Genomic DNA, 26,017 nt, shown 5'->3' on the forward strand with positions numbered 1-26,017 from the left:
CTGAAAATCTGCCAATGATTTTTTTTTTATTGGTGCCATTGATACAGATAAACACATCAAGATGCTCCACTGAACTGAAACCTTTGACTGGCATCAGTAGGCTTTTGACTGACTAATGATAAAAAAAAAAACAAACAACCAACTTCCCACCCCCAAACACCACTATAGCCCCTGCACTGACCTGAAATCTGTGACTGATATTAACAGGCTTGTGATTGACTAATAAGAATAATAAAAAACACCTCCCCCCCATCCCCAAACAGCACTATAGCCCCTTCACAAGATCATCCCACTGTACTGGGCCTTGGTGAAGCTGCAGCTGAAATACTGCATCCAATTCTGGGCTCCACAATTCAAGAAGGATGTGGAGAAGCTTGAGTGAGTCCAGACAGCCATGTGCATGATCAGAGGGCAAGAGAACGGGTCTCATATGATGAGAGGCTGAGAGCCATGAGACTCTTCAGCCTGGAACAGCGCAGGCTCAGGGGTTACCTGGTGGCAGCCTATAAGTATATAAGGGGTGTGCATCAGGACCTGGGGGAATGCTTGTTCACCAGAGCGCCCCAAGGGATGACAAGGTCCAATGATCACAAACTCCTCCGAGACTGTTTTAGGCTGGACATAAGGAAAAAGTGCTTTACTGTCTGAGCCCCCAAGGGCTGCAAGAGACTCCCTCCAGAAGTGGTAGAAGCACCTACTCTGGGCTCTTTTAAGAAACATTTGGACGCTTATCTTTCTGGGATCCTTTGATCCTAGCTGACTTCCTGCCCCTGGGGCAGGGGGTTGGACTTGATGATCTTCCAAGGTCCCTTCCAGCCCTAAAGTCTGAAATCTATGAAGATGCACAGTATACAACTACCATTAAAATCCAATTATAACAAACACTTGCCCATTTATTTTAAGCAGTGCCCAATGGTCAGGGAGGAATAGTAATTTTTCATTTAAATTTGTTGGGATCATAACCCCAGGACTCCCCTCTCCTAGCTGAGACATGATTTAGACCAGGGATTAGTATTCTATTATGAGCGGTGGCAGGGCTGCCAATTCCCCTGAACACTGAAGACCCTCCCCTTGTATTGCCCAAGCCTTCTGATGCCTCCTTCACCACATCTCACTGCTTCCGCCCTCTGTGCCACATGCAACCAATTCCCATCCCCACTGGCAGTTGGAAAAGGTAGATCCAGTTGCAAGATTAAGCAATGCCTGCTGTGGGGGATGACAGAAAGCAGCTGGGAGAGTTGTGGTACTGGGGCACTGCAGAGGTCTTTCGTGACACAGAGCAGGGTGTTACCTGTCAGCTCCATGTTCTTGGGGAACCCTGATACAGGACGCAGACTGTCCAACTCACAAAGACTCACCCCCCCAACCTAAACAGAAAACCTGAAGCAGAGACTGCAGTAAATTCTGGGATCAACGAAGCAGAGGAGCACTGCATGATGGGGAAGCTGTGTTCCAAATGCTAATCGACCCTTACACCCAGCTCAGCATGCATCAGACCAGTTCTAATCTGGATTTACAAAGGACTTCCCCCCCACCCCCAACACCCACACAACTTTAAGCAAAAGTAAGTTTAATAGGCTTCTCAAGCCGTACATTCCCTGGTCCCACTATGAGAGGCCTATATAAACTTAATTGGCTAAAACTCGGTTGCCGGGTTAGGGAATGCTGAGGCAATAGACCGAGTCAGAGGGGGTATGGGCAACATTTGAACAATGGCACAGGGTTCATCACAGCGTCCAGCCCACTGGAGCCCTGACCACAAGTGTTGTCATACTTTTCCCGAGACGACTGGTGGAAGTCCTCTCCACAACAGGTTATGAACACTCCAATAATTGCCTTAAGTCTGTTAAAAGACTATAGTAAGATCTAAAAAGTCATGCTAAGCTGAGGCTTGTTCACAGCAAGCAAAAATCCAAAAACCCGTTGTCAATTAAAAGGGTGTTTCTAAAAATGCCAAGAGAGATATCTGCTATCCATAAAAATGTCAAGCTGGCTCCAAGTAGGTGTTTTATTGAGTATCAATCAAGCTCCTGGGATGTTCCACTCAGATAACCCCTTGTCAATGAAGAGGTTGTTTCTGAAAACACCAAGAGAGATATCTGCTATCCATAAAAATGTCAAAACAATTTAATGTACAATATTGACAATGCTTGAAAGAAACTAAACTGAGGGTATAAAAATCTGTAAAAAGCAGCAGTGAGGGGTGCTGACACCACTCACTTTCTTCTGCAGAGGCTGCAGGAGAAAGATCATCTCCCTTCAAAGACCGTGCTGAAAACTTTAACCTGTCAGCTTTGCAACCCGAGTGTCTTGGACTGGTGAGATCCCAGCTCGCTCTCTCTCTCTCTTTTCTCTTCTCTCCCTCTAAGCATAGATTTCTGAACTTAAACTGTATTAGTTAAGCTTGAGCTAAGTTTCCCCAAATACTTAGTGAAACCAGGGTATACTGTGAGTGTTTGTTTTTCCTTTGCATGTCTATCACGACTAGTGTCAATATATATTTCATCTACTTAGCAATAAATAACTTTTATGGTCAAACTGGTGGTAACTGGGTATATTTCACCTTCTTTACTTCTCTTTCCCCACTTGCTCTGTAGCAACGCCCCTCTTACCTAAGCTAAAGATCCCTGTGAAGCCCAGAAGGGGCCTGCTCATCAAGAGACTAAAAGATTGGGACATGCTGAGTTCGAAACGCATAAGGGGATCCGCTTGTACAGGCTGATTGACCCAGTTTGGCTCAGACGTGCCCTAATGAACTGAACGCTGGCCCATGAGGGTATCATCTGGACACCCAGCCAGATTCAAAGGTATTCTGTTTAACTGTGTGCTTGTATCTGACTGTAGTTTATTGTTGCTTTGATGAACTGATTTTTGGCATATAAGGGAGTCAGCCTGTCCATGCTGATCAACCCAGCCAGGTCAGGCGTGTCATGTTAATCTGTGTGTGTTTGTGTGTATGACTGATTTGGGGACTGGAGGAACCCGGCCCCACTAAACTGAGTCCTGCTAGATAGCTCCATTGGGGGTGAGGGCTTGCAGAAGGGAAAAATACAGCTCCGTATAGAAACACAAGTAACACAAGCAGCACATTAATAGAATTACCAAGACCCTAGCCCTAATAAATGAGCATACCCCAAAGTAGCGGGCAAATCCGGTAACAAGGGAGAAGGGCTGATTTATCCCCTATGCCACCGTGGCCGAATCAGGCCTTCACAGGCCAGATACCATTATCCTGCAGGCCACATACGGCCTGCAGGCAGTAGGTTGCTAACCTTTGATTTAGACACATAGTTTTAAAATCACTCTTTCAGACCTAAATCATCTTGCAATTTGTTGTTGAACACTGGTACAACTTCAGAGAGAGGGCCTCCATCCAGATTCATTTATAGCCTGGTAGTTTGGGTTGAGATTTGACCACACCCTCCCCTGCTTCCCCTCTTGGACTGAGAAGACAACTTATCCTACCAGTTACAGCATTCATAGGGGACATGGGATATTTCATAAAAAAGTGGATACTGACACCGCTAGTGGCCATATCCTGACAGAAAAGAGTGCAGGCACTGCCTCAGAAGAGGTCAAGCTACAGATTCCAAGTGGACAGTGGCACCTCCATGCAGGTTCATACAGAGTGAAACAACTAATTTCCAGAGAGCAGCAAGGAGTTCAGACAGATCCCCTCACTAGGTTTAGCATTTTCTACTGGCTAGTTCCAGGCAGCTCTGTATTCTGCATTTAAGTTTTTTAATACAATGCAAAAGACAACAAACCAGTGAAATGGATTCACTTCATCCCCAAAGGTCAAGTCAATCTAACATGTATTTCAATTTATATTAGGTTTTCCTGATTTTCCTTTTTGAAGGCTGCAATAAAAAAAAAGCTTCTCCACATGATAACATTTCTTAGAAGTTGGTGAAGGCATCCATTGGAATTGATTAAAAGCAGGGGTGCTCAATCTCCAGCCCATGGACCAAATGCAGCCTGCAGAGCCTTGGAATCCAGCTCATGGGGCTACTGACAGGTTGGGAAATTTGGAGATGGGGGAACAGTGGCAGTTAATACTGTCACCCCTCCCACTGCCAAAATCCCAAGCCCTGTGGGGTAAGTTGGCCAGACCAGAGCCAGGCCATGCCCCCTTCCCTCCATGTGGCCGGTTTGGAGCCAGGCTATGCTCCCTTCCTGTCATGGGGCTGGGCCATGTCTCATCCCCATGTGGCTAGTTTGCGGCCAGGCCATGCCCCCTCCTTTCCCACCTCCAGCTCATGGGGCTGACCTATGTCCCCTTCCCTTCACTTGGCCAGGTTGGAGCTGTGCCCCATCCCCGGCAGGGCTGGGTCATGGCCCCTCCTCCCCATGGGCCCAATCCAAGCCCCTACCATGGCATAGCACAATAGAGCCCCAGGGGATCTGGCCTGTGGAGGAATCAGGTACTGCCCATCTGGTCTGCCAGCCATAAAGGTTGAGCACCATCAGTTTAAAAGCTTCCAGGGTTTCCAATCAGACATTTGGTGAACATTTTAGGTATATACTAGTATGGCTGTGGTGGTATTTTTAAAATGCATTTTAACCCCATGGATTCCCATTTTATTTTTTGGTTTTGTTCTTTGAACATTGTCTTCAATGACTTCTGCCACCCTATCAGTCACCAGGCACTGATAGGCATCTCTTACCCATAGCTTTTCTGGAAATAGAAATCCTAAGTAGTTGAGTAAACAACTTATTGCATTTGAAAAAGTTGTGGTTCATTCATACAGAACAAACTTCAGATGGTTTATCTATAAAGCCACAAAATCTTCATTTTTTCCAGTCAGCAAGGCTTTCTATAGAATTGGAGATTTGAAAGAGACCTCAAGGGTCATTTAGTCCAGCTCCTTGAATGAATGCAGGATGTGCTGTTCTCTAATTTTAATGATGAAATGTGTTGAGTGGGCTGAAACGGCCAACTGATCACAGAACAAACTGTATTCACTCATTGTTATGTCTCACTGCTCAGCAGGCATGGTATGATTTTCCCTCAGTAAATAAAGCAGGATTTTGGTAGAACTTTTTCAGTGCAAATTGAAGTTCGATTCTCTGAAAAGTAGTCTGAGTTTTGTTTACTTACGTGCAAAGTTAACACACTTAAGTATTTTGTATTTTCTCTGTGTTGTAGAAAACGTATTTATAGATAAGCTATGAAAAATGCAAGCTGACAAAATCATTATAGTAATTGCATTGGCTGTGTTTATTAATTTGTCACAATTAAGTCGATAAGAGTTTTAGTAACATCGTTATATTGCTTGATTACTTTTGAAAGTGATTATCTTAAGAACTCTATTTAATTGGAAGCCTCTCAATTTACAAGGTACATTAAACTCTCTGTAGCATTTTAAGATTATTCAACATATGCAGGTCAATCATCAGTAATCACTGTTTTATACAAATGTTCCATAAAAGACGATAGCATAGAACTGACAAAGAGGAACTCTAAAAGTATTTTAAATAATACAACTGAATTTCAATGGACATTTTAAGAATGACAGGATATCTTTAATACTGTACTTTTAACAAAGCTTTCCTGAAGTGTTTACAGTACTCAAATCTAAGTCAAGATAAAACAACAGTTCTCTAACGTAACACAGATGAAGAAATTTGTCATGACTGCTAAATCACTGAATTCCACTAACTGTACTCATGCCCAGTAGCACATTAATTTTCAGGGTAGAAAATTGCAATTAATTTTTTTAATATTATTATAGTGCTTTTCATTTGCCAGTTAATAAAAATGGATTGCAATCAATCACTGTTAATCCCATTACTAGAACAGAACTGCTCTAAGCAATTTCCATATAAAGACGTGTGTATTCAAGGTACTTTCTGTGTTACCTCCTCTCTGGGAGCTATGTTCTTTTTCTTTTTTTAGTATTTTAAAATGGTTGTTATAATAATGGAAATAAATGATAGATTATGCTGGGAGAAAAGTTACAGTAGACTTAATAATAAGGGACTCTTAAGAGTCTCATAGTGGTGAAAAAGAGCGACATACTATTTCAGCAATATTTCAAATGTATTTGGCATCTTTTTAATTTTAATTGTTTCGAATTATTAAAATTCACTAATAGGAATACATAAAATGACCTATCAATAGTTATAATCAGGAAACATTTTTCTTCTGCTAGTTATCATGTGCAGCGAGAAACAATTAAAATTATTCCACACCTGTCTGACCTTCACAGAGCATAAACCACAAGATTTACAGGAACAATTAACATGATATGGGTAGGAAATGTCTTTGTAGAGACTAATGGAATTTCAACAGTGTTTTGGACATTTTTTTTTAGAAAGATATTAAGGTGAACTGATAGTAACCACAAAAGGTTTACATAGGGCAGTCATTCTCAAGCAGTATGCTGCGTCCTACTCCTAGCGGAGGGGCTAGCAATCTTTTTCAAGCTGTGGGCCAGAACACTAGCCTCAGCCCAGTGTGGGCTGGGTGGCATTCGAGCCACGCAGTTGGGAGCTATGTTGGTACTGTTGTTGCTTCTCCTGGCAGCCCACTCCTCAGCTGTGGTGCAAGGGCAGCTTCCAACCAGAGGGAGCTGAGCAGGGTCTGAACAGATGGATGCTGCTTTCACACTGCTGCTGCTGTTATTCCTTGCCCCCAGCCTAACCCCTGCACAGCTCTGACTGGAATCTGCACTCACAGCATCACTTTGGGGAGGAGGGTGGTAAAACGTAGCAGTGGCACCAGTGTAGGCACAGCTTCCAGCTCTCCAGCTACTCTATCCCAGCCCCGGCATAGGCACAGGCAAAGCCCTGTGGTTCTCTGGGCCAAATGCAGTCCACAGGTTGACCCATGCTAGAGTATCTCTCATGTTACCAAGACAAAATTCCAGGGAAACGTACATCAGATAATCCTATACTGGGGAGGCAGGAAAGGAAACTTAAAAGACGACCACATCAAGAGTAAAAAAGAAAAGAAAACCATTCATCTTTTCTTCAAGTCTTCCGTAGCTGAAGAGGGATTAACTGTGTGCCAGTGGTAAGGAGCACAAGCTGTTATGTGTACTTAGTGTTATGTAAATGATATACTTTCTAGAATATGCTTATAATTTGTTTATCTCAAATGCCAGAAGCTTGAAATACTACTTGACTGCTATATTCAGAACCTCAAAGGATCAGTTTAGCACATGATGACGTATTAGGGAAATCAGAAACTGGTTTTTTAATAATGGTACTTCAACAATTAGAGGGCCAATTTTGTGCTTCATATTGAGACAAACATATCCAAACAGATATAGTAGAGAAGACAATCACACAGATGATATAAAGCATTGAAAACCTGACCTGTGATGAATAGCTATATTCATCCGTAACAAAATATCACATTATATACCAGGAAAAACTTTTTAAACCATAAGGGTGGTAGAACACTAAAACAAGGGACATAAGGGAGACTGTGGAATCCCCTTCTTGGAAGTTTTTAAAGTAGATTAAAAAAATAGTTGCCAGGGATAGCCTTGATTTGTGAGTTTTGCCAGAATGGACTAGCTGACCTCTTGTTATCTTGTCTGGTTTTTCTATAATCTCCTGACGAAGGAACATAGGAAGGATCACAGATTTGTGTATTAAGAAAAAACGGAATAGAAAAACTAGTCAGCCTAAAAGTATGAGATGTATGCTTGGAAATATCCTGATGTTCCCATTTTTACTTGCATACAACATGCATCTTTTTACTAGCTGCTGGGAACTGGGATGTGCATTTTAAGTTACCAAATATGGCAGCTTCTGCTGCATGAACCTCTACCAGGAAAATGAGAAAAGTAAGGCTGTGTGTGCTGAACAGGGGCTTCATAGCTGATGGCTACAAACATTTTCCCTTTCAGACGTTCATGCTGTAGAAGCCAGACAGGCACTGTTGGCTGTCCACCCAGCTTGTCTCAAGAAGAGAAGAGGGGTCAGGCATTTTTGGCTGAGCCAGCAGCACCTGCAGTGTTCTGCAGCTAGAAGTTTAACAGACCAGCCACAAGATTTTGCTCTTTCCCAACTGCATATTCCATGGGGAAAATACAGTTCTGACCTTATTTTCAAGGAAACGTGTATTTTTCTTCATTCTGCCCTTCAAAGACAAGTTATGTATGTAATCTGCAGGCATGATATATGCAAGATAATACGGTAATTTGCATAGGTCATAAAAGTTGTGGGCACTCTGTAGTTTTTAATGGAACCATGGAAATTACAGGAGAAGCAGACCATGGAACTGGAAACTAAGATGTGCCTAGCTGTGCCCATTATACAGATACTTACAGTGAAGTGGGGGACGGGAAGAGACAATCTTTTACAAACAGGAAGACATTTCTTCCTTCAGAGTTGGAATAGATGGCAAAGTTTCTTCAGCCAGAGTAAACATTAATTAGAATAGGTTAGAAATGAGCCAAAGAACGGCAGCCTTAGGGAAGTGTATATATTAGAAAAGTAACATGGGAGCAAAAGACAAAGATGGACTGCATTTACTGGTCATATTCACATTGTGAAAGATAAAACTAAGAGCCAATGGAAGATTACAGAAGCCTATAATAAAAATATGGCATTAGCAATGCCAGCTTGAAACTTTAAATCTTTAATTAAGAAATTGACATAATCTTGGTTTAGGCGAAGGAGAAAGTCTGGACTTCAAACTCCCTGTTTTTATGCGAGAAGTAATGTATTCTTCCTATAAATATAAGGTAGGATAAGATGCAGGACCACAGCCAGTTATGCTATAATTAAAATAGAATGCTTATTACATCAAGTAACACACCTTTCTGACAGAATAAGTGGTATAATATGAAAATCTATAGGACAGCATTCAATAATGCGGACATTGATATCTTTATTAAATGAAAAGAATTAATTCAGAGTTGTGGAAGTATGGTTGTTGACATGAGCACCTGGAAACAAATAATTCCCAGAATCCAAATGAATCATCAAAAAGCTAATCATCTTAAAAGCAGAGTCCTTTGCTGAATTATTGAAGATTCTGATAAGAAAGGAAACATCACTAAGCCTAGTAATTACACATCTTATAAAAATTATAGATTCTGAAATCCAAACTTTGTGGCAATAGTGAGCTTAATATGTTGCTGTGATTAACTGTTTGATTGCTAGGGAAAAAATAACCTATATTTTGACCTGTTTCTTAAGGAAAGCAAGTCTAAAAATCAGAGCAAAGGCAATTCAAAAAGTTAAACTGCAAAATGCTAAAACTGACTGCTTTTTTAATTTATTTTTTAAAATTTTGTTTAAGCAGACTTTTCACAGGTTTAAACAGAACAAAGAATTATCACCACTAACTGTCCCGAAATTTATGGATGATCCATAAACAGCCTAAATATGCTTGTCTGTGAAGTCTATAAGAAAAATTAAGCCATTGGTAAAAAGCAGGAATGCTAAACTTGTTTCAAGACTATGTTGGAATAAAGCTAAGTACAGGCATCTATGCTGGATAGGGTCCCTATTGTGTCAGTATCGAAGAGGAATTATAAAAGTCTAGGCAGCAACAGGAGAATGTATTAAAGTTTAACATAGAAAGATATTATTTGGTTTCTTCACAGGATAACTGATGTGAAGAATTTTCTGCTGCTGAAGACATAGGAAGACAGAAGCATGCACCCTCAGGTAAGATGCTGAAGAGTGGGCATGGTTAAATTGCCAGTCTGACTTGATTTTGGAGACTCCCACTGCTACTGCACAGGCTTTCTGGATCCAGCAGCTGCTGCTATTGCATGGGCTCCTAGGTGCCACCATTGTGGCACATACTTTAAATCTACATTCATGAGTGGTATACTGCTTCCTTGCCCTGCCCGTTACGCTGCTGTAGTAAGAATCCATTTTCTCAGTTACATTGGAGAATTGCTTGTTTGTTTAATGATAATTCATGTTCATTCACAGGTTTAAACAATTAAAGTGAGGCTTTTTCACCCATTTGATGGGGGGTGGGGGTGGGGCGGGAAGCTTCACCTCTGAGTACTGTTCTGAGGCCAGAGCAGGGCTGAGGTAGTTTGTGCAGCAAAGAAGGAGGCAAGTGGCAGGGGAGAGTGTGGGAGAGACTGTGCAGGGAGGAGGGGGGAAGGAGGGGGACAGTGTAGTGCAAGGGAGGGTGGGGGAGAGATCATGTAGAGCCTGGGGAAATCATGGTGCATGGAGGGGAATGTGGGGGAGACCATGTGGTGCAAGGGCAGGGGCAACTATGCAGAGACTGGAAAGTGGCAAGGGAGCTGCTGTGACTCCAGCTTTGGTCCAGGCCCAGGGATGGAGCTGCCACTACTGCTGCTGTCTGGTTGAAGCCAGAGTCACCACGGGCTACAGCCAGAACTACCACATAGGGTAAGCAGCACTTGGGGGGTGGGGAGGGAGGCAGATACAACAGGGGAAAAGGCAGCAGTGACTGCAAAGGGCCAGGGCAGCAGGTAGAAGGGGGAAAGAACTGAGGAAGGACAAGTGGTGGGGAGGGGGAGGGGAATGGGACAGGCAGCAAAGAGGCATGCCCTGGAGGGCACAGGTTTTCAGGCAAAAGCAGAGGTCAAGCTGCCTGCTTCACTGCTGCTACTTCCCCTGCCACAGTGGTGGTGTCCTTTTCTCCCCAGCACCACCTGGGGTGACAAGGAACAATGGTAATAAGCTAATGGAATATGGTTAGGTTAGAGATCAGAAGGCAATATTTTACCGTTAGGGTGGCTAATATCTGGAACCAGCTTCCCAGGGAAGTGGTCCTTGCCCCATACCTTGGGCAAATTCAAGAGGAGGTTGGATGATAATCTGTCTGGGGTCTTGTAAACCCGGCATTCATTCCTGCCTGTGGCAGGGGGTCAGGCTAGATGATCTGTTCAGGTCCCTCCTGACCCTAGCTACTACGAAACTATGCCAAGATGCAGGAGATTAGTTGCTTTTCAGAAGGCCAGATTCTATTCCACCTAGTAGATGTCCGAGTGATATTTTGGCATGTAAGCGCAAACCCATTCTAACCTGTTCAAGTCCCTGAAAACCCATTAATACAGAAGGTGGGTGGGATTCTTGCTGTTTTTTGTGACTCAGTCTTAAGTTTAACATTATAAAAGTAGACACATTGATAGTTTTTCAAGGACTCAAGCAAGATGGAACAAGATTATACTTGGACACTTAATAGATGGAATGGTATCTAGTCCCCAAAGTCTAGTGTTGCATTGCATCAATTTTGTAATCCAGTCAAATGTAAGCTGGTCTTTCTGCTACAGCGAGATCCTCACAGCACCCACAGTTAAAGACATGTAGAGCATTTTTATTACTGCTCTTGCATCAGTGAAGCATTTATTATATCCCCTCCTCAAACACAAGAAAGCAAACAAGTAAACATTTTTCTCCTTGAAAACTGCAAACCAACCAGATTGAGAAGGTCCAATATAAACACAGGAACTTTCATATGATCAGCTATCACAAAGAGCAGAAAACGAGGAGGTTTGGTTCTCACCCCACTGTCGTATATATTAGTTCTATTTCCATTAGAGATGCTCTACAATCAATCTGAAGAATAATTTCCTTTAAAACCATAGCTACCAGTTTTATTTTGAAAGTTCTTCTAGATAACTAGAGTTAATACAGCTCAACCCTTGCAAACAATATTTGATTTATTTGATTCTAAACTGGATGGTGTTTCATCAGCAGAAAGTTCTAAATAAGTCATTCCGACTGAACCTCTGGAAGTTGTTTGTGATAAGCTGGCCGAGTCACAAGGACGAATTGAAAGCATGAAATCACTAAACAGAAGCACCGATAAAAAACAATGTAATGTTATCTAGAAAATGTGAGCCTTTGGAAATTTTTTCAAAACCATGCAATATTCATATTTTAGGCATTCCTGATAATGCAAAGGGAACTGAACTGAAAGATAAGGTTTAATGAATAATTTACTCCAGTAGTTCCAAAAACCCTCAAAATTTCAGCACCCTTATCATCCATATTTTGCCTGGAAAGGCGCAGGGTGTGGTGTGATGCAGTAATCCATGAACCATCCTTGCAGGCCAGTGATATACAGAATATAGTAATTAATGAAAATCAAAACTATCCTGCTATAAAACCAGTAATTACTGATACAAAGATGTTGACATTGCACAAACTGCATAAAAAATTATATTTCTGTAACTCTCTTCCTAAAGTGATGCAAATGAGTTATGAGATTAACCAGCTTACTTGTAGATGGACCACCATTCTGCACCTCCTTTGCTCTTGCAGTTCATGGAATGCATTTTAGCCAGCATTAAAATGTAAGAAGTCAGACAATTCTCTACTGGGACCAGGCACCAGTCTCACAGCGTGTTCTCAAACAGGGACAACACCTTTGGTGGAGTAAAACTTACCACTTGTAAGTACTTACTTTTATTAACAAATTACTACAACATTTGATAGAACCCCTCCCCACTCCCTCAGGCTTGTTTTTTCTGAAAACTCCTGTTTCAAAGTTGCTCACTAATATGTTGCATCATCTTCTTCCAAAATGTACCACCCTCTTTCCTTACAACTATTGGCAAATGATTCACTTGCAACACAGCCAACACAACAAATATTACAGTCCCTAACCAGACTGAAGCTTGCTAACAAGGTGGGTGTAAAAAGGTGAGTGGTGTCTGTCCAAAATACACTTCCAGGTTCTACTAATATGAATGATAGTATTTAGCTCATCTTTAACCTTCACCATATGCTTTGGGCTTAACTATTTTTACCCAGACTTTTAAGATGTATTTAACATATGACAATGCAATTCTTATATTTTATAAATGGATAAAAGCTATCCAGGACATAAAAAAGTCATTCTGAGAAGGAATAACTCAGTGGATTAGCAGTAATCCTATAAACTAAGAGGTAGGAGTTCCATGCACATATAACTGTTTCCCTTGAACCCACAGAGGTGATGACAGTTGGGTAATCTGGGGTTCTGGCAAGAGGGGGCTTTAATGGCACCCCACTCATAGTCAGGCATCAGGGCCTCAATGAAGGGGCAGCTTTGCTCATACTGTATTGCAACTGGGTAGTGGGAAAAAATGGTAGCAATGGTCAGGTCCTACCACCCCCTCACGTCTAACCTGAGCTGAGTCATTTGAGCCACCCGATAGAAAACATTGCCAGCTGACCCACAAGACAAAGATAATACCTGAAGAAGGGCTATATAAAACAAAGTCTTGACAATGATTTCTTCAAATCCCAAAGAGCAGTCCATCATTCTACCACTGTGATTTGTTCATTAACAATATTTTGGGATATGATGAAGAAAGATTCAGCAGTAGCTATTCGATATTGGTACTAAAATAAGCAAATGAGTCAGAAGAGGAGTTTCATACTTGTCAGCATAGTAGAAGTGAAAAACAGATGTCCAATTTGAACTCAAGATTGGGAACAACAAGGGTATCAGGTATAAGAAATATGACTGAGAAATCTCAAGAAAGAAAAAAGGAAGCCTAGTCCTAAATAACTAAAACACCTCAACTACTGAACTATACACCAGAAACAGAGAAGTTCAAGGCAAAAGCAAAAATAACCAAGAAACTGACTTACAGTTTGTCTGTCTTCCTGCTTAAGGTAGATAATAAAAATGTTCAAAAGGTCATTAAGATATCAGGGAAGAGAGGGAATAAAGGCAAGACAGGGAGACCACATTACTTATATAAGTAACAGATATAAGAGAAAGAGCACAGAACTTCTGGTAGATGAATTCTGATATCAAAATACATACCCCTCGAAGCCAGAAAAAGAATAGGACTTTCTAAGAATACTGAAGCATTAGTACAAGAGAAGCAGAGAGCGAAGTGCTTTATTATTCAAATCACTGCTAGAAAAAATAAATAAATAAAAAATCAGACAACTAGCTCATCTATCCATGAAAAACAGTAATTCAGAAGAAAAGGGTCAACTCTTACAAAGTAGTTTGAGTGCTTTTCCAGTTTAAAATAAATCCAAGTAATATCAGGAAAAATTCAGACATGCTAAATATGACATCATTGGTAAAATTCCATAAAAGCTTTACTGCAACATATTTTAAGCAGAAGTAACAAGGTTTGTTTGTAAAACAGATCTGGTTCTTCCATAATAAGTCTATACACAGACACAGACACCTAGACATTCAGGAGAAACAATCATGACAGCCAGGTATTTTGTAGGAAGACAAAAAAAGTACAGTTTAAATTGGTAGAGTTCAAAGACAACTCCACGTAAAAGTATAAAGATTTTACCACTACTAGTAGTTAGATTTATATCCTGCCCTATGTAGAAAGTCTCAGGATAGGGTTATAATAACAGACAAATAACCCCCAAGTTAAGAAATAACAAGCAAGATTAAAGGGAGCCAGAAATTAGAAGATGAAGTGTCACAGTTTACACTTGCCTGAAGACACTTCTCTGCAAACAAAATCTTTATCATGGATTACTTCTTTTTTTTTTTTTTTTTTTTTTTTTTTTTAAATACAACACCTGTTTACAAGGGACTCTACAGTACCAATAAGAAGGTAAGTCTTCTACCCTGGAGAATTTGCAATGAAAGATCATGTTTCAAAACTGCCTGATCATACTTGCTGTTTGTATTTTTAATGTGACCATAGCACTGGAGGGTAAATACTTATGGCACATTTTAAGGAAGCTTGTTAGTCCTGGTTCTGAGCTTGACTGAGTCAGATTCTACAAGAATCAGATCCAGAGGCCAGAGCCCAGCTGTACATTAAGTAAAAGCTGAGAGGCCTAGGTCAGTTTGGATAGATATCAAGCAGATCCTTACATTGATACTGGACTTACAGGCAGCCAGACTTAATCAAGTAGACCAGGAGTGTCAATCTTACCTGGGCTCTGAGATTGGATCTAAACCATGAGGCTCCATCCAAGCCAGATCTGTGTAGCTGGCAGCTGCGGCATAACTGGCAATGGTGGTGGTATGACCAAATGGCAGTAAGCCAGGAAAGCAGGGCAGCCCTCACTTGCTTTCCTGCTACTGATGGCCATGTTCAGCAAGGCTCTACACCCAAATTCTTGTAACAGGCCCATGTCTCCCCTGACCATGACTTCAACTTCTGGTAGCTGGACAGGTCAGATGAGATGGCTCTGCAGACCAGATTTGGTCTGTGGACTGTATCTTCGACACCCCTGAACCAGACCAAGCCCATTAGCTGGCATTTGAAGAAGCCCTCCTATCTGTAGGACAAACCCATAAATCCATGCTAGACACCCTAAAGCTGTGATATCAAACATACAGCCTGCAGGCAGGACCTGGCCTGCAAAGGTAGGTCATCTTGTCTGCAGGGCCTGTTTCCATGGCTGCTGAAGCCTCTGCGGCAGCAGTGTTAATCCCTGCGGCTGCCAAAACTGCTGTTTCGTCACACCTTCAGAACTTGAACTCAGGGAGTTGACATTGCTCACCTTTCCGCAACCCTTCTTCCCACTCCCAACTGAAACCAGGCATTTTGTCATCCCCGATAACTGAAAGCAGCAGCAGGGGAAAGGGGTGGAGATAGGGCCGGAGAGTGGCAGCAGTGGGTTCTGGAGGCTTGCCAAAATAACAGCTCCAGCAGCAGTGGGGAGCAACACCGCTGCTCACAGGCTGTCCAGCTCATAGAAACCCTGTGGCCAGGAGTCGGCCTGTGGGGCCAAATTAGTTTGACACCCCGTGCCCTAAAGGAATACTGAACCAAGCACTATGCCCAGCCCATGCCCCTTCCGGTCAGTAAATAACCACCATGTGCAAGTGGTGCCACTTATGATCACTCATTTATGGAGAATCTTCCCTAATTCAAACACAATAGCAGCAGTGGACCCACTGTGCATACATCAGTTCTGCCTAATTACCACCTACTGTTAAACCTTCTATTCTTGAAAAAGCTCAGAGACCTGGTAAAACTTGCTTGGACAGCAAGCCATCAATATGTAGATAACACAGCCCTATTTATCCTTCAGCACATGCAACCACAATCAGGTTGCCAAGTGCCACAGTGAAATTGAATCATGGATGAAGAACAACTCAGGGGCAGTTGGAGACCAGGGCTGTCCCAGGGGCAGGGGGGAGGGTGTGAATTGAGGCTGCAGAGACAGTCAATCAGAGCATGCATAAAGCGTTACAGACAGACAGACAGACATTCTAAGGCTTTTATAATGTAATAGAATACTAGGGAGTAACAGTAAATATAACCGTATGATCCTAGGAAGTGAATCTAGCCCATGCCTGGGAGGAAGACAAAACCCCACAACAGTCTTAGCCAATCTGACCTAGGAAAAAATATTTCTGGACTCCAAGTCTGCCAAATATTTTGATCCTAAGCACAAAAGTCAAACCTGAGAGCCAGGAAACTGAAAATCTTTAGTGTTCCTAGTAACATCAGGTCACTGAATCCCATTCCCGTCTCCAGCTGCGGCCAATACAGTTCTAACATAGTTGTGCAAGAGTACTGATGTGGGCAGCTGGTGAGGGGAAAAATAACTGACAAGAAAAAGAAAGGTATGTTCCTGTGTGTTCATTCAACTGTTTAAGTAGCATTCACATGAAGTTCTCCATTTAGGAGTTCTCAATTTTTATCTTATTAACTTCTCGGAAAATTAAAATTGCCTAGTAAATTGTAATTTGAGAATATTCAGTACGATTGGGTGGCTGTTTATTGGTGAGATGATTTGACACCAGACCAGCTCACAGGGAAGACAAAGGCTTGGCATCCTTGTTGGCTGTTTCTATTGAGAGTTAAAGGACTGAATGGAGTGGGGTGACTGAATTACCTTTTTGTTCTGAAATGTTCTCTTTAGAACAAAAGTTTGGGAAATATTAGAGGGACAGTGAACCTGGAAAAACTTAGGACTGTGCCTATGTTTATACCCATTCTGTGAATAAAAACAGGACTTCAGCCTGAATGTATATAGATTCACTCCCTTTTTTTTACTATTATCACAAAAATTAATTATTTTACCTTTTAATATTAAGCAATGCCCAAGGTATTCCAGTGGGAGTGTTAAATGCTGGAAGCAATTTCTCTCCAAGTTCCACTGCTTTTTTGCGAAATATCTGAAAAATAAAAACAAGCATAATGTTGGACAATATACAGTATCACCAAGAAATTAATCCTGCTGTTGATATTGCTGTTTGGTTGCATTTTACAAATCATTCAAGCGTACTGTAGCATCCTGGGGTATGTGCAGATACTAAAGAAAAGGGGGGAAAAAAAGGACTGTATAGAACAAACCCAGTTTGCTCTTACACCAAGATATCCTGGTTTTATTTTGGTATAAAAGGCAAGCAGGCACATGGTATACCACCCTACATTGCTAAAAGTTAATCTTTTCTGTTAAAAGTTAACTTTCGGAAAGTCATGATTAACTAGTCAGTTATGCATTCCATGCCACCAGCCCTAGTCTCTCTCATCCTGGAAGTAGTAGTTTGTTCAAGGAAAATAAGCTACTCCCAGTTCCAGCTGGAATAGCCTGTAATGTTGGCAGCTACCTTGGGAGAGCTGGTCATCTGTCTGTTTTGGCCCCTCGTGTAACTTACATTCGTGTACAAAAACAGATGTAAGTTACAATGATGTGAATGTGTTGCGTTTACCTCTTCAGTTGCAAGGAAAGTACACCTAGCTTTCTACTCATAAGATGGAGAAGTCTGACCTTCATAAGTGGGAATGCAGGGCCTAGCATAAGGAACTTTTATGCTTATATTAAACATTTTAAGGATTTTATGCCTACATAGAAGGATCCAGGAAATATGGTTTGTTCTTTCCAATAGCCACTACTTAGCTGCAGTTGGACTAAACTACCTTTTCAAGATTTCCTTCCACTGTTTTATAACTCTTCAAAAACAGAGCATTTTAATTAATGGAAAACCATTCCAATTTAAATACAGAAACCTATTTAAGAGTTACAATATTGCTATGTGTAAGCTCTGAATCACACCAGAATCTGTATGATATATGGGAAGTTATTATCCCACATGTAGTAATATGAAATACACTTTGTCATTTTTTTTTCATATAACAGTGTCTCCTTGAAACTCAATTTCTCTCACAAATATATTTACAATGGAATTTTTTAGGCATCAGTATTGTTTGATATACATCACACAATATAAATATGCATTTTAGACCAAATTTTATTACACGCAGGCAACTTCTGTATATACTCATGAGTGAGCGAGCAACAATGTCCGCCAGAGAAGGGAGAAACAGGTTTACTGTATTTACTCAAATCTAAGATGAGGTTCCCCCCCCCCAGTCAACATGGGGGGGGGAAGACCCTTGTCTTAGATTTGTGTACAAAATAGAGTGGGGGCAGGTAGCTGCCATATTTCTGACAGCCTCCTGCTTCTCCTCTGCAACTTTTGGGCTCCGACAGACATGTAGGGAGCCTGCTCCGATGCACTAGAAATCCAGTGTGTTGGAGCAGTTGGATTACAGAAATTGATGTGCTATGGCAGCTTTCCGAGTTGGGTTTATCAGTATCCCCATGCTGAAAAAATGGCGGTGGGGCACTTTGAAATAAAACACATTTGATGAGCTTTAATTTATGTTTATACCCATTCGGTGAATAAAGACAGGACTTCAGCCTAAATGTAAATTAGAGGGACATAGCTCCACTGCCAGTTTTTCAGCATGGGGATGCTCGGGGATGCTGATACATGCCACGTGTGGGCACTTTTAATTAGCTCAGCTTGCTAATTAAAGCACCCAGCGCTGCGTCCCAGAGCATGTGTAAAAATGCCCTCCGTGTCTGTTCCCCTCCTCCCCCACCCTTTTCTGTCATAAGCAGCTCACAGCCAGGTCGGGCTTGATTTCATCCCAGGAACAGAATATATGGAAATCCGGTCTCCTGCCCTGTCAATGAGCAGCACCAAGACCACTGCAAGGCTTGGCAAGAGCTGAGCTTCCACATGCTGTGCTCCAGGGGTGGAACAGAGCCTAAGCAGAGCAGTGTCTGACAATAACAGGAAGGAAGGGGGTGGGAAACAGGCAGAGACTGTGGGGAGCAGGGGTGGAGGGAAGAGGCAGAGACTGTGGGGATCGTAGGAACACTGCTGGGGGAAAAAGTGGGGGAAAAAAAGAACAAAGGGGCCACCTGATCCCCCAACTACTGCTTTCCCTGCTGTAGCAGTTGGAGAGGGACAAAATTAAGATAACCCTCCAATAATTAGATTCTATACCTGGAAAAATTGTAACAAAATTTATAAATTTTCCATATATGGAATCTTTTTATTGGGAGGTCTTCTTATATTCAGGGTCAACTTAGATTCTTCAAGTAAATTGAATTTATCTTTGCACAAATAAAAAGTACTTTGAAAACACTGTACTTCACAGAAGCCATTTTGAATAAACTCCTCCATTATTTGCACATATTTAATCAGAGGACCTTAATATTCTGAGACTACAGGTCAGCAACCAAATTAATCAGGTTCCTGCCATCATCCAAATCCTACACATTTTTGTGACTGCAACAATGCTGGAACTGAAATCCAAAAGACACGTGCCTGATTCTGAAAGGGGCCTACTGGCTTGAGCCTTGTACTGGGGCAAGTTTATAGGTGCAACAGAAAAGTGTGAGCTGGCAGCTCCTTCCTCTCTAACTCATTATCTTACACTGGGTGATGGCTGAAGATACTGAGGAGTGATCTGAATAGGTGAGGGCTAGGATCAAATCAGATTTAACAGAGATTCAGCACTGGGAGAAAATAAATCAGGCTGTCTGCAGACATTAAGCACCCCTCAACCCACCCAAAATCCCCCAAAGCAAAAACCTGATGCTTTACTTTAAACTTGGTATGCTCCTGCGCCAAGCCCAGCGCATGACCAGAAGAGGCAACGCATTATCTGGAATTGGCTCACCTGATGTCTGTATAGATTGGGTGCTTTAATGGGGCTTTTTGTTGCTTTTAGATATTTAAATCAGTTATTAGATAAAAGCGTCAAAGAGCCCCACTGAAGTGCCCAATCTATACAAATGCTGCAGAGCTGAGTTGAAGTAATGCATTTTTTAATTTTTTTCTACCTGTAATAGGGTTAACCCTGTAGCTGTAGAAGAACAAGGCTGATTAGGGGACACTTTCTACCACCCCTGCTCTTCCTGGGCAGTCTCCAGGCCCCTGCCAGGTATGCCTCTGTGCCATACTAGGAAAAACTCTGTTAGCCCCCTCTATTCTTTTTTTATCCCCCTTCATTCTGACTTTCCAAAATAAGGCAAATGTCTTTTTTTGAGGCATGTGACACCACATACATACAGTATACTAATACTGTGATCACAGGACTAGCAGCTGTCCAAGTTGTGTGTCATTCCAGTTGTTTGTATTGTGTAGAGTACTGCCTAGTACTCCCTTTTTCCCTGGCTACCTCCAGACGACCTCTTTGTCCAGGAACATAAGTTAGGCAGTTTGTGTGACCAGTCCCTATCTAAACACCTGTGGGCCAGCAGTAGGGCATTTCACAGGGGACCCCACTGAATTTGAAATCTATGTTACCTGAAGATCCAACAGAGACCAAATCAGCTGTTCTTCAGCTGACTGTAAAGCTGTATCTTTCTATACACTTTTGGCTGTGGACAGAATTCAAGGTTGAAGATACTTTGACAAGAGCATGATGCAGAGATGTGTTTTGGGACAACAAAAGAGCTGAATTTCATGAAGACAAACTTACGTTCAACTGTGGTACAGAATACAGGACCAAGACCATGACTATAACTGCTGTAACATTATGCGGTTGTATTAATCTTTGATTATTAAACAGTTTACATGCAAACTAATCAAGTGATATATGACACCAATTTATTTCTGGACAAAATATAGTCACTTTAACATCCAAATTCAAATATTTTAATGCAGCAAAGCTTTAACTCCAAATCACTCACAGCTCTTTTTTTTTTAAATAATAAAAGCTATGTTTTTTCCCCTTCTTGTTATATTTATTCGCTAATATACTTTAGTTTCCTTGAAATGGATTTTGTCTTCTTCAGAGAGTTAAAAGTTGTTAGCCAAAGCTAATGGTTCTAACAGAATATTGAGAAAATACTTTTTCACTTATGGATACGAGAGAAAAACAGCAAATGATTCACGTTAAATACAGAAATCCTGAACAAATATCACATTACTTTCAAAACACAAAAAGAGGGGAAAAGTAATTAGAAAAATGGCATCAGAATATTTTGAGATAAAGTCTTTAAAACGAGTCTCGAGCACAAAAATCCATGCTTACCACCTGCAATAAAATTCATACATTACTAATAATGCACACAATACTTTATTTTCCCCTCACTGAAATTCAACAGTTTGAACCAGAATGAAGAAACTATAGTCTTTCCTCAACTTATCTACAATGCTAAATTTAACATGACTACACTACTGACCGCCAGGTTACCATCTAATGAGTAAAACTCTTCCAACAACTGTGAAGCATATGGTAATGCTATGTGAATGTCTGAACAGAATGAAATGAAATGTGATGTGGCTGACTCACCGTCCATGAACAAGAAAAAAAAAGCTAATAGCTGAAATCACTTTTTATTCATTTGACTGATAGCTTTAATACAATTCAGCAATACTGCTTAAGAGAAACTGTTCTTAGCTGTAATTAGTTAGCTCAGTCTACATCAATCAGCATATTTTTCTTTTGCAGACCATAAACTTACTAATGGTGTGCAAGAAATAAATGCTATAACAGGGGACCACGAGGTATTTGCTTTAGTAAAGCCAAAAAAAGGGAAACAGATACTTTTCTTTTTAAAGATGCCCCTACCTCTGACTTACTGATCTGGATTTTAACCACTGTTTACCAAGTCCTTATCTCTGTTTCTCACAAGAAAGTTTATACTAGAATCTCCCACCAACTCCTTGTCCCCTCACTTAGAAAGCTTTACAAGAATATTTGTTGGCAAGTAAACATACGTTGTCCATAACACTCAGGCATGATGCATGTGATAAGAACAGATGTGGATGTGGAACACCACAAAGGATGTGGAACACCAAAATAAAAATGAAACTAAATCTAATTCAGAATTATGCAAGTACTGTTGCTTCACTAACTAAAACACAGCAAAAATTACATACGTCAAGGGGAAAAAAAAAAAAAGCTTAGAGCAAGTTTTCTATTGTCGTGGTTAAAGAGAAGTCCGAAGAGCTCTTTAAAGCTAGAAACATCAATCTTCCTGCCCCCAATTTCCTTCCTCTTTCCTCTCTTATATCTCTGCCACCATCAACAACCCCACCATTCTCCCATTCAGGCTTGTAATCTAGGTATACTTAGCAGCCTTGCCTCTAGAAGGCTATCTTCAGGCTATGTCTATGACTTGCCCCTTATACCTAGGGTGACCATGTCCCAGATTGGTTGGGACAATCCTGGATTTCATAGACTGAGCATCCTGGCCATTGGAGAAAACAGAAGCAAAAATCCTGAATTGGCAGGAACCTGCCTGCATGTGCCCAGCTCCTGACTGACTAGTGGGCAAGTGACTCCCAGCTCACAGCCCAGTGAAGTCAGGACCAGGGAGCAGCTACTGCCACCACCTGAAGCCCAGGTGAGGACAGGACTTACTGGGAAGGGGTGGGTGCAGCTTAGACCCCTGCCCTGAGAGAAGCAAGGGTCCTTCCCCACAACCTGGCTGCTAGGAACACGTGTTTAGGGGGGCAACTCCAGGCTCTGCCCTGGCACTGTACCCTGTTCAGCTGCTGGAGACAGGGGGAGGTGTTATGTAGCCATGCAGCCAGGAGGGCACTGCACAGGGGCTGCTCCCAGCTGGGTCCAGCCTCTACATGCAGAGGATGGAGCCTGGCTAGAGGCCTCTAATCTCTTAGCTTGCCCTGCCCTGATCCTGGGAGCTGTAGGGTCAGGGTGCGCGTGTATGCGCATGGGCACATGTGTAAATGACCCCTGGTGCACTCCATCCCAGATTTCCCTAAAATTATGGTCACCCTACTTATACTTCTATAACACTTCTGGTTTTCTGCCTGTCAACAGTCTAATAAAAGTCATCATCTTCTCACATGTGAGTTATGATCAACTTCATGGCTTTGAGGCCAGATATCACGTAGTCCCAAATGCATTCAAAACACTACTTACTAGTATCATCCCTCTGACTTAGTTTTGTCCAACTCACCACTTTTTGCATCTCTCTGCTGACTCTCACTTGTTTAATGCATTAAACAACTCTTTGCTTTTAAAGATACGTCACTCTTCATCCTGCTCCATCTACTAGGTCTTCTAATTTTCTAAGCCGGGGTGGGCAAAACAGCAGATATGGCCAGCAGCTGGACTCCATTTCCCAGGAGCTTGTGCCCATGTCACTGCAGCTGGTTTCTGTGGAGACCCCAGGAGCAGTGGGGCCATAGGGGCCAGGGTTTCCACAGAGACCAGCCCTAGCAGTGCTGGCAGGGCACATGCCTGGGCAGGGAGCCACTCTGAGGCTGGGATCTTGCAGTGGTGACAGCGTGGTCCAGGGCTGGAGCAGAGCTGCAATCCATTGCCTGCACACCCCTGCCATCAAATAGGCAAAAAGCCTTGCTGAAGTGCCTGCTCTAGGCAGATACTGTGGAGCTGGGTTGCACTCCCTGGTGCTGCCTCTTCCAGTAAAGCATACTCTCCCCTCTCCCCCACAATCTGTCAGCAGCCACAGTGCCTCAAAATTTTAATTACATAAGAATGTAAGACCATGGGTCCATCTTGCCTAGAACCCTGTGTCACATGATGGAGGAGTGAGAGGATGCTGAAAGGGAGAACGAGGAGGGCATGACCAGGTTTTTTCTACTGTTCCCCTCCCACTTGCAGCCTCCAGTGTTTAGGGTCTAGGAAATTCTGATTCAGTGGCTGTACCCCTAACTCCCATGCTCAATTCTGTTTCCTTCCCTGTATGAAGACTTGTTGACACTACTACCAAAAAAAGATAAGGCAAATAACTATGTTTACATAGTTGGCATTCATACCATTAGCGTACAGTAATTTCTACAGTAATTTGCCTATCCATTTCTCAAAACTGAAAATGCCTATTGACCATCAACTCAACAAGTCAGCCTGTAAGTAGGCTACAAGTCAGCCCGTAAGCCGGCTACCTACCCTCCTTATTTCCATAGGAAGAGCAATTCAGCCAAGTCCTCTTAGGTAATAGTTTTAGGTAACGAACAAGCCAAAAAAACAAACCATTGGCTCTGATTCATAGTACATCAACCTAGTTCCCCCCTTTTGTAGCATGCAGTTGTGTTCATAGCTTGCTTCCTCCTCTCCTGCTTACTCTTCTGGGAACTTTTTAAAGCTCCTAGTAGGACACTCTGCCTATCTCAATGCCATGCACCGGAGCATTCTTAGCAGGGCTGACTGTTCCCTCTTAAAAGGCTAGGCTACCCTGTCACACATCCCTGTTTATCAAAGCACTTACACTACATCCTTAAGTAGACTTAATGTGCTTTGATGAATCAGGGTCTTTGAAAACTTTGGACCAAAACCTATTGTCAATTTAAAGAAATTAGTTTTTATAATATTTGCTTAATTTAGAAATTAGTCACATTTGCTAAATAAACTTGAGGAAGGCAGAAACAGGCAGTACACGCACATGAAGTCTTTCTTTTGCTTCATAGCCCCTTGTGGATTTAAATAAGGACACCACTTTAAAAACCAAATTGATCATTCTGAACTGAACAGTCCATATTACCAGAGGCCCCAGATTCACACATGCAGACCTTCTTTCATGCCCAGAAAAAACCCTTTAACATGCACACAAGGTTTGCCTACCAGATCTGACTGTCAGATTGAGATTACAGTTACCTACTGCAGCATGAGGGCATCTCACAAGAACTTGGAGTATAAAGTATTTCCTCCTCAACAAAATAAGCACATGTATTTGTCTGAAAGAAAAATAATCTTATCTGTCTAAAATGGCAAGTAACCATGGGAGTGTCAGACTAGACTAATAACTATTACTAATCAAATGATTAGGAATAATGGAACACACAGGCCAAAAATAAATGATTATATGTGCTTTCTACAAATCTGAACCACAACAAACAGGATAACATGGCATATTAACTGAAAATTAAGGGACATTTCTAATTCCACCTTAAAATAATAAAATTCACCAGGCAAGATGGAGCAACTTTGTCTTATCCTTCGGCTCCAGATGGATCTATGCATTGCAGTATCTGACTTAAAAAACTTGAAAGAATTCCCTGAAGAATGATGTAACTGGAAGTTAAATTTTAATAACTAAATCAAAGGAAACATCATTCCAGAATTTTTTGAAAAATTTATTACAAAAGACATTTTCTCCACATTTCTAATTCTGTCAAATAAAACATTTTTCACTTTTTGCATTACTCTTACAGATAGAAACAGACAAGGCACTAAATGAGATTTATTGCTTTCTGTGCAGTACCTGACTGCCTTTCCCTATAGGCTAGGGAAAGAGTATTTCAATGCAAAAGCAGAAAACAAGGACAGGAGAAGGAACAAGGGCAGTCTGCTTTGCTTTTCTTCAGAGAACTTAATAGAAGCTGTTTTACTATAACAAACGATGATTTAACTTTAAAATGATCTGCTAACAATTGAGATTTCTTGACAAAGCCCATATTGATACTTGCTATGCTAAAAGGGTATCCACAGAAAAACTCCATGTCTACATACATTTTTACAAAAAGGTTCAAACTCTACATAAAAAATATTCATTCTTCTCCTTCAAATACTGGAATTCTATTTCCAAAACATGTAACATCCTCCGATTCCACTCAGGAGACACTCTCTAATTCTCTCAGCCCGCAATCCTGTGTGCCACTGTTGTATCACTATCTGACTCACAGGTTGGGTGGGGTGGGGGGGGGGGGGCCCGCGGGCAGGGGAAATCCCTTGACAGACCCAGCAAAAAAAATGGAACAATGCTTTAGGTATCATATTAGCTGGAATAATTCTTGCTATGATCACTTGACAAGATAACCAAGTGCTGATATGAGTTCAACAGCAGGACCTGCCCTTCCATTAAGTTCTTTGCTTTATAATCACTGTGGTTATTGGGTCTGCTAGTAAGAGGTATTTTATGAATCTGTAATAAAAATCTGGGC

At 41.6% G+C, this 26,017-nt stretch overlaps 1 protein-coding gene across 1 annotated transcript in view; it reads right to left on the bottom strand.

Moving 5' to 3' along the window:
* Positions 1–26,017, bottom strand: part of MAN1A1 (mannosidase alpha class 1A member 1) — a 252,501-nt gene that overhangs the window by 92,279 nt on the left and 134,205 nt on the right. The window contains exon 5 of the mRNA XM_090038687.1: positions 16,920–17,014. Within this exon, the coding sequence (XP_089894813.1) occupies positions 16,920–17,014 (95 nt within the window). The remainder of the gene's footprint in view (positions 1–16,919; positions 17,015–26,017) is intronic.

Source organism: Crocodylus siamensis, chromosome 1, assembly GCF_052110815.1.
Source record: "Crocodylus siamensis isolate JL-2025a chromosome 1, ASM5211081v1, whole genome shotgun sequence".
NCBI classification, from domain to species: domain Eukaryota; kingdom Metazoa; phylum Chordata; order Crocodylia; family Crocodylidae; genus Crocodylus; species Crocodylus siamensis.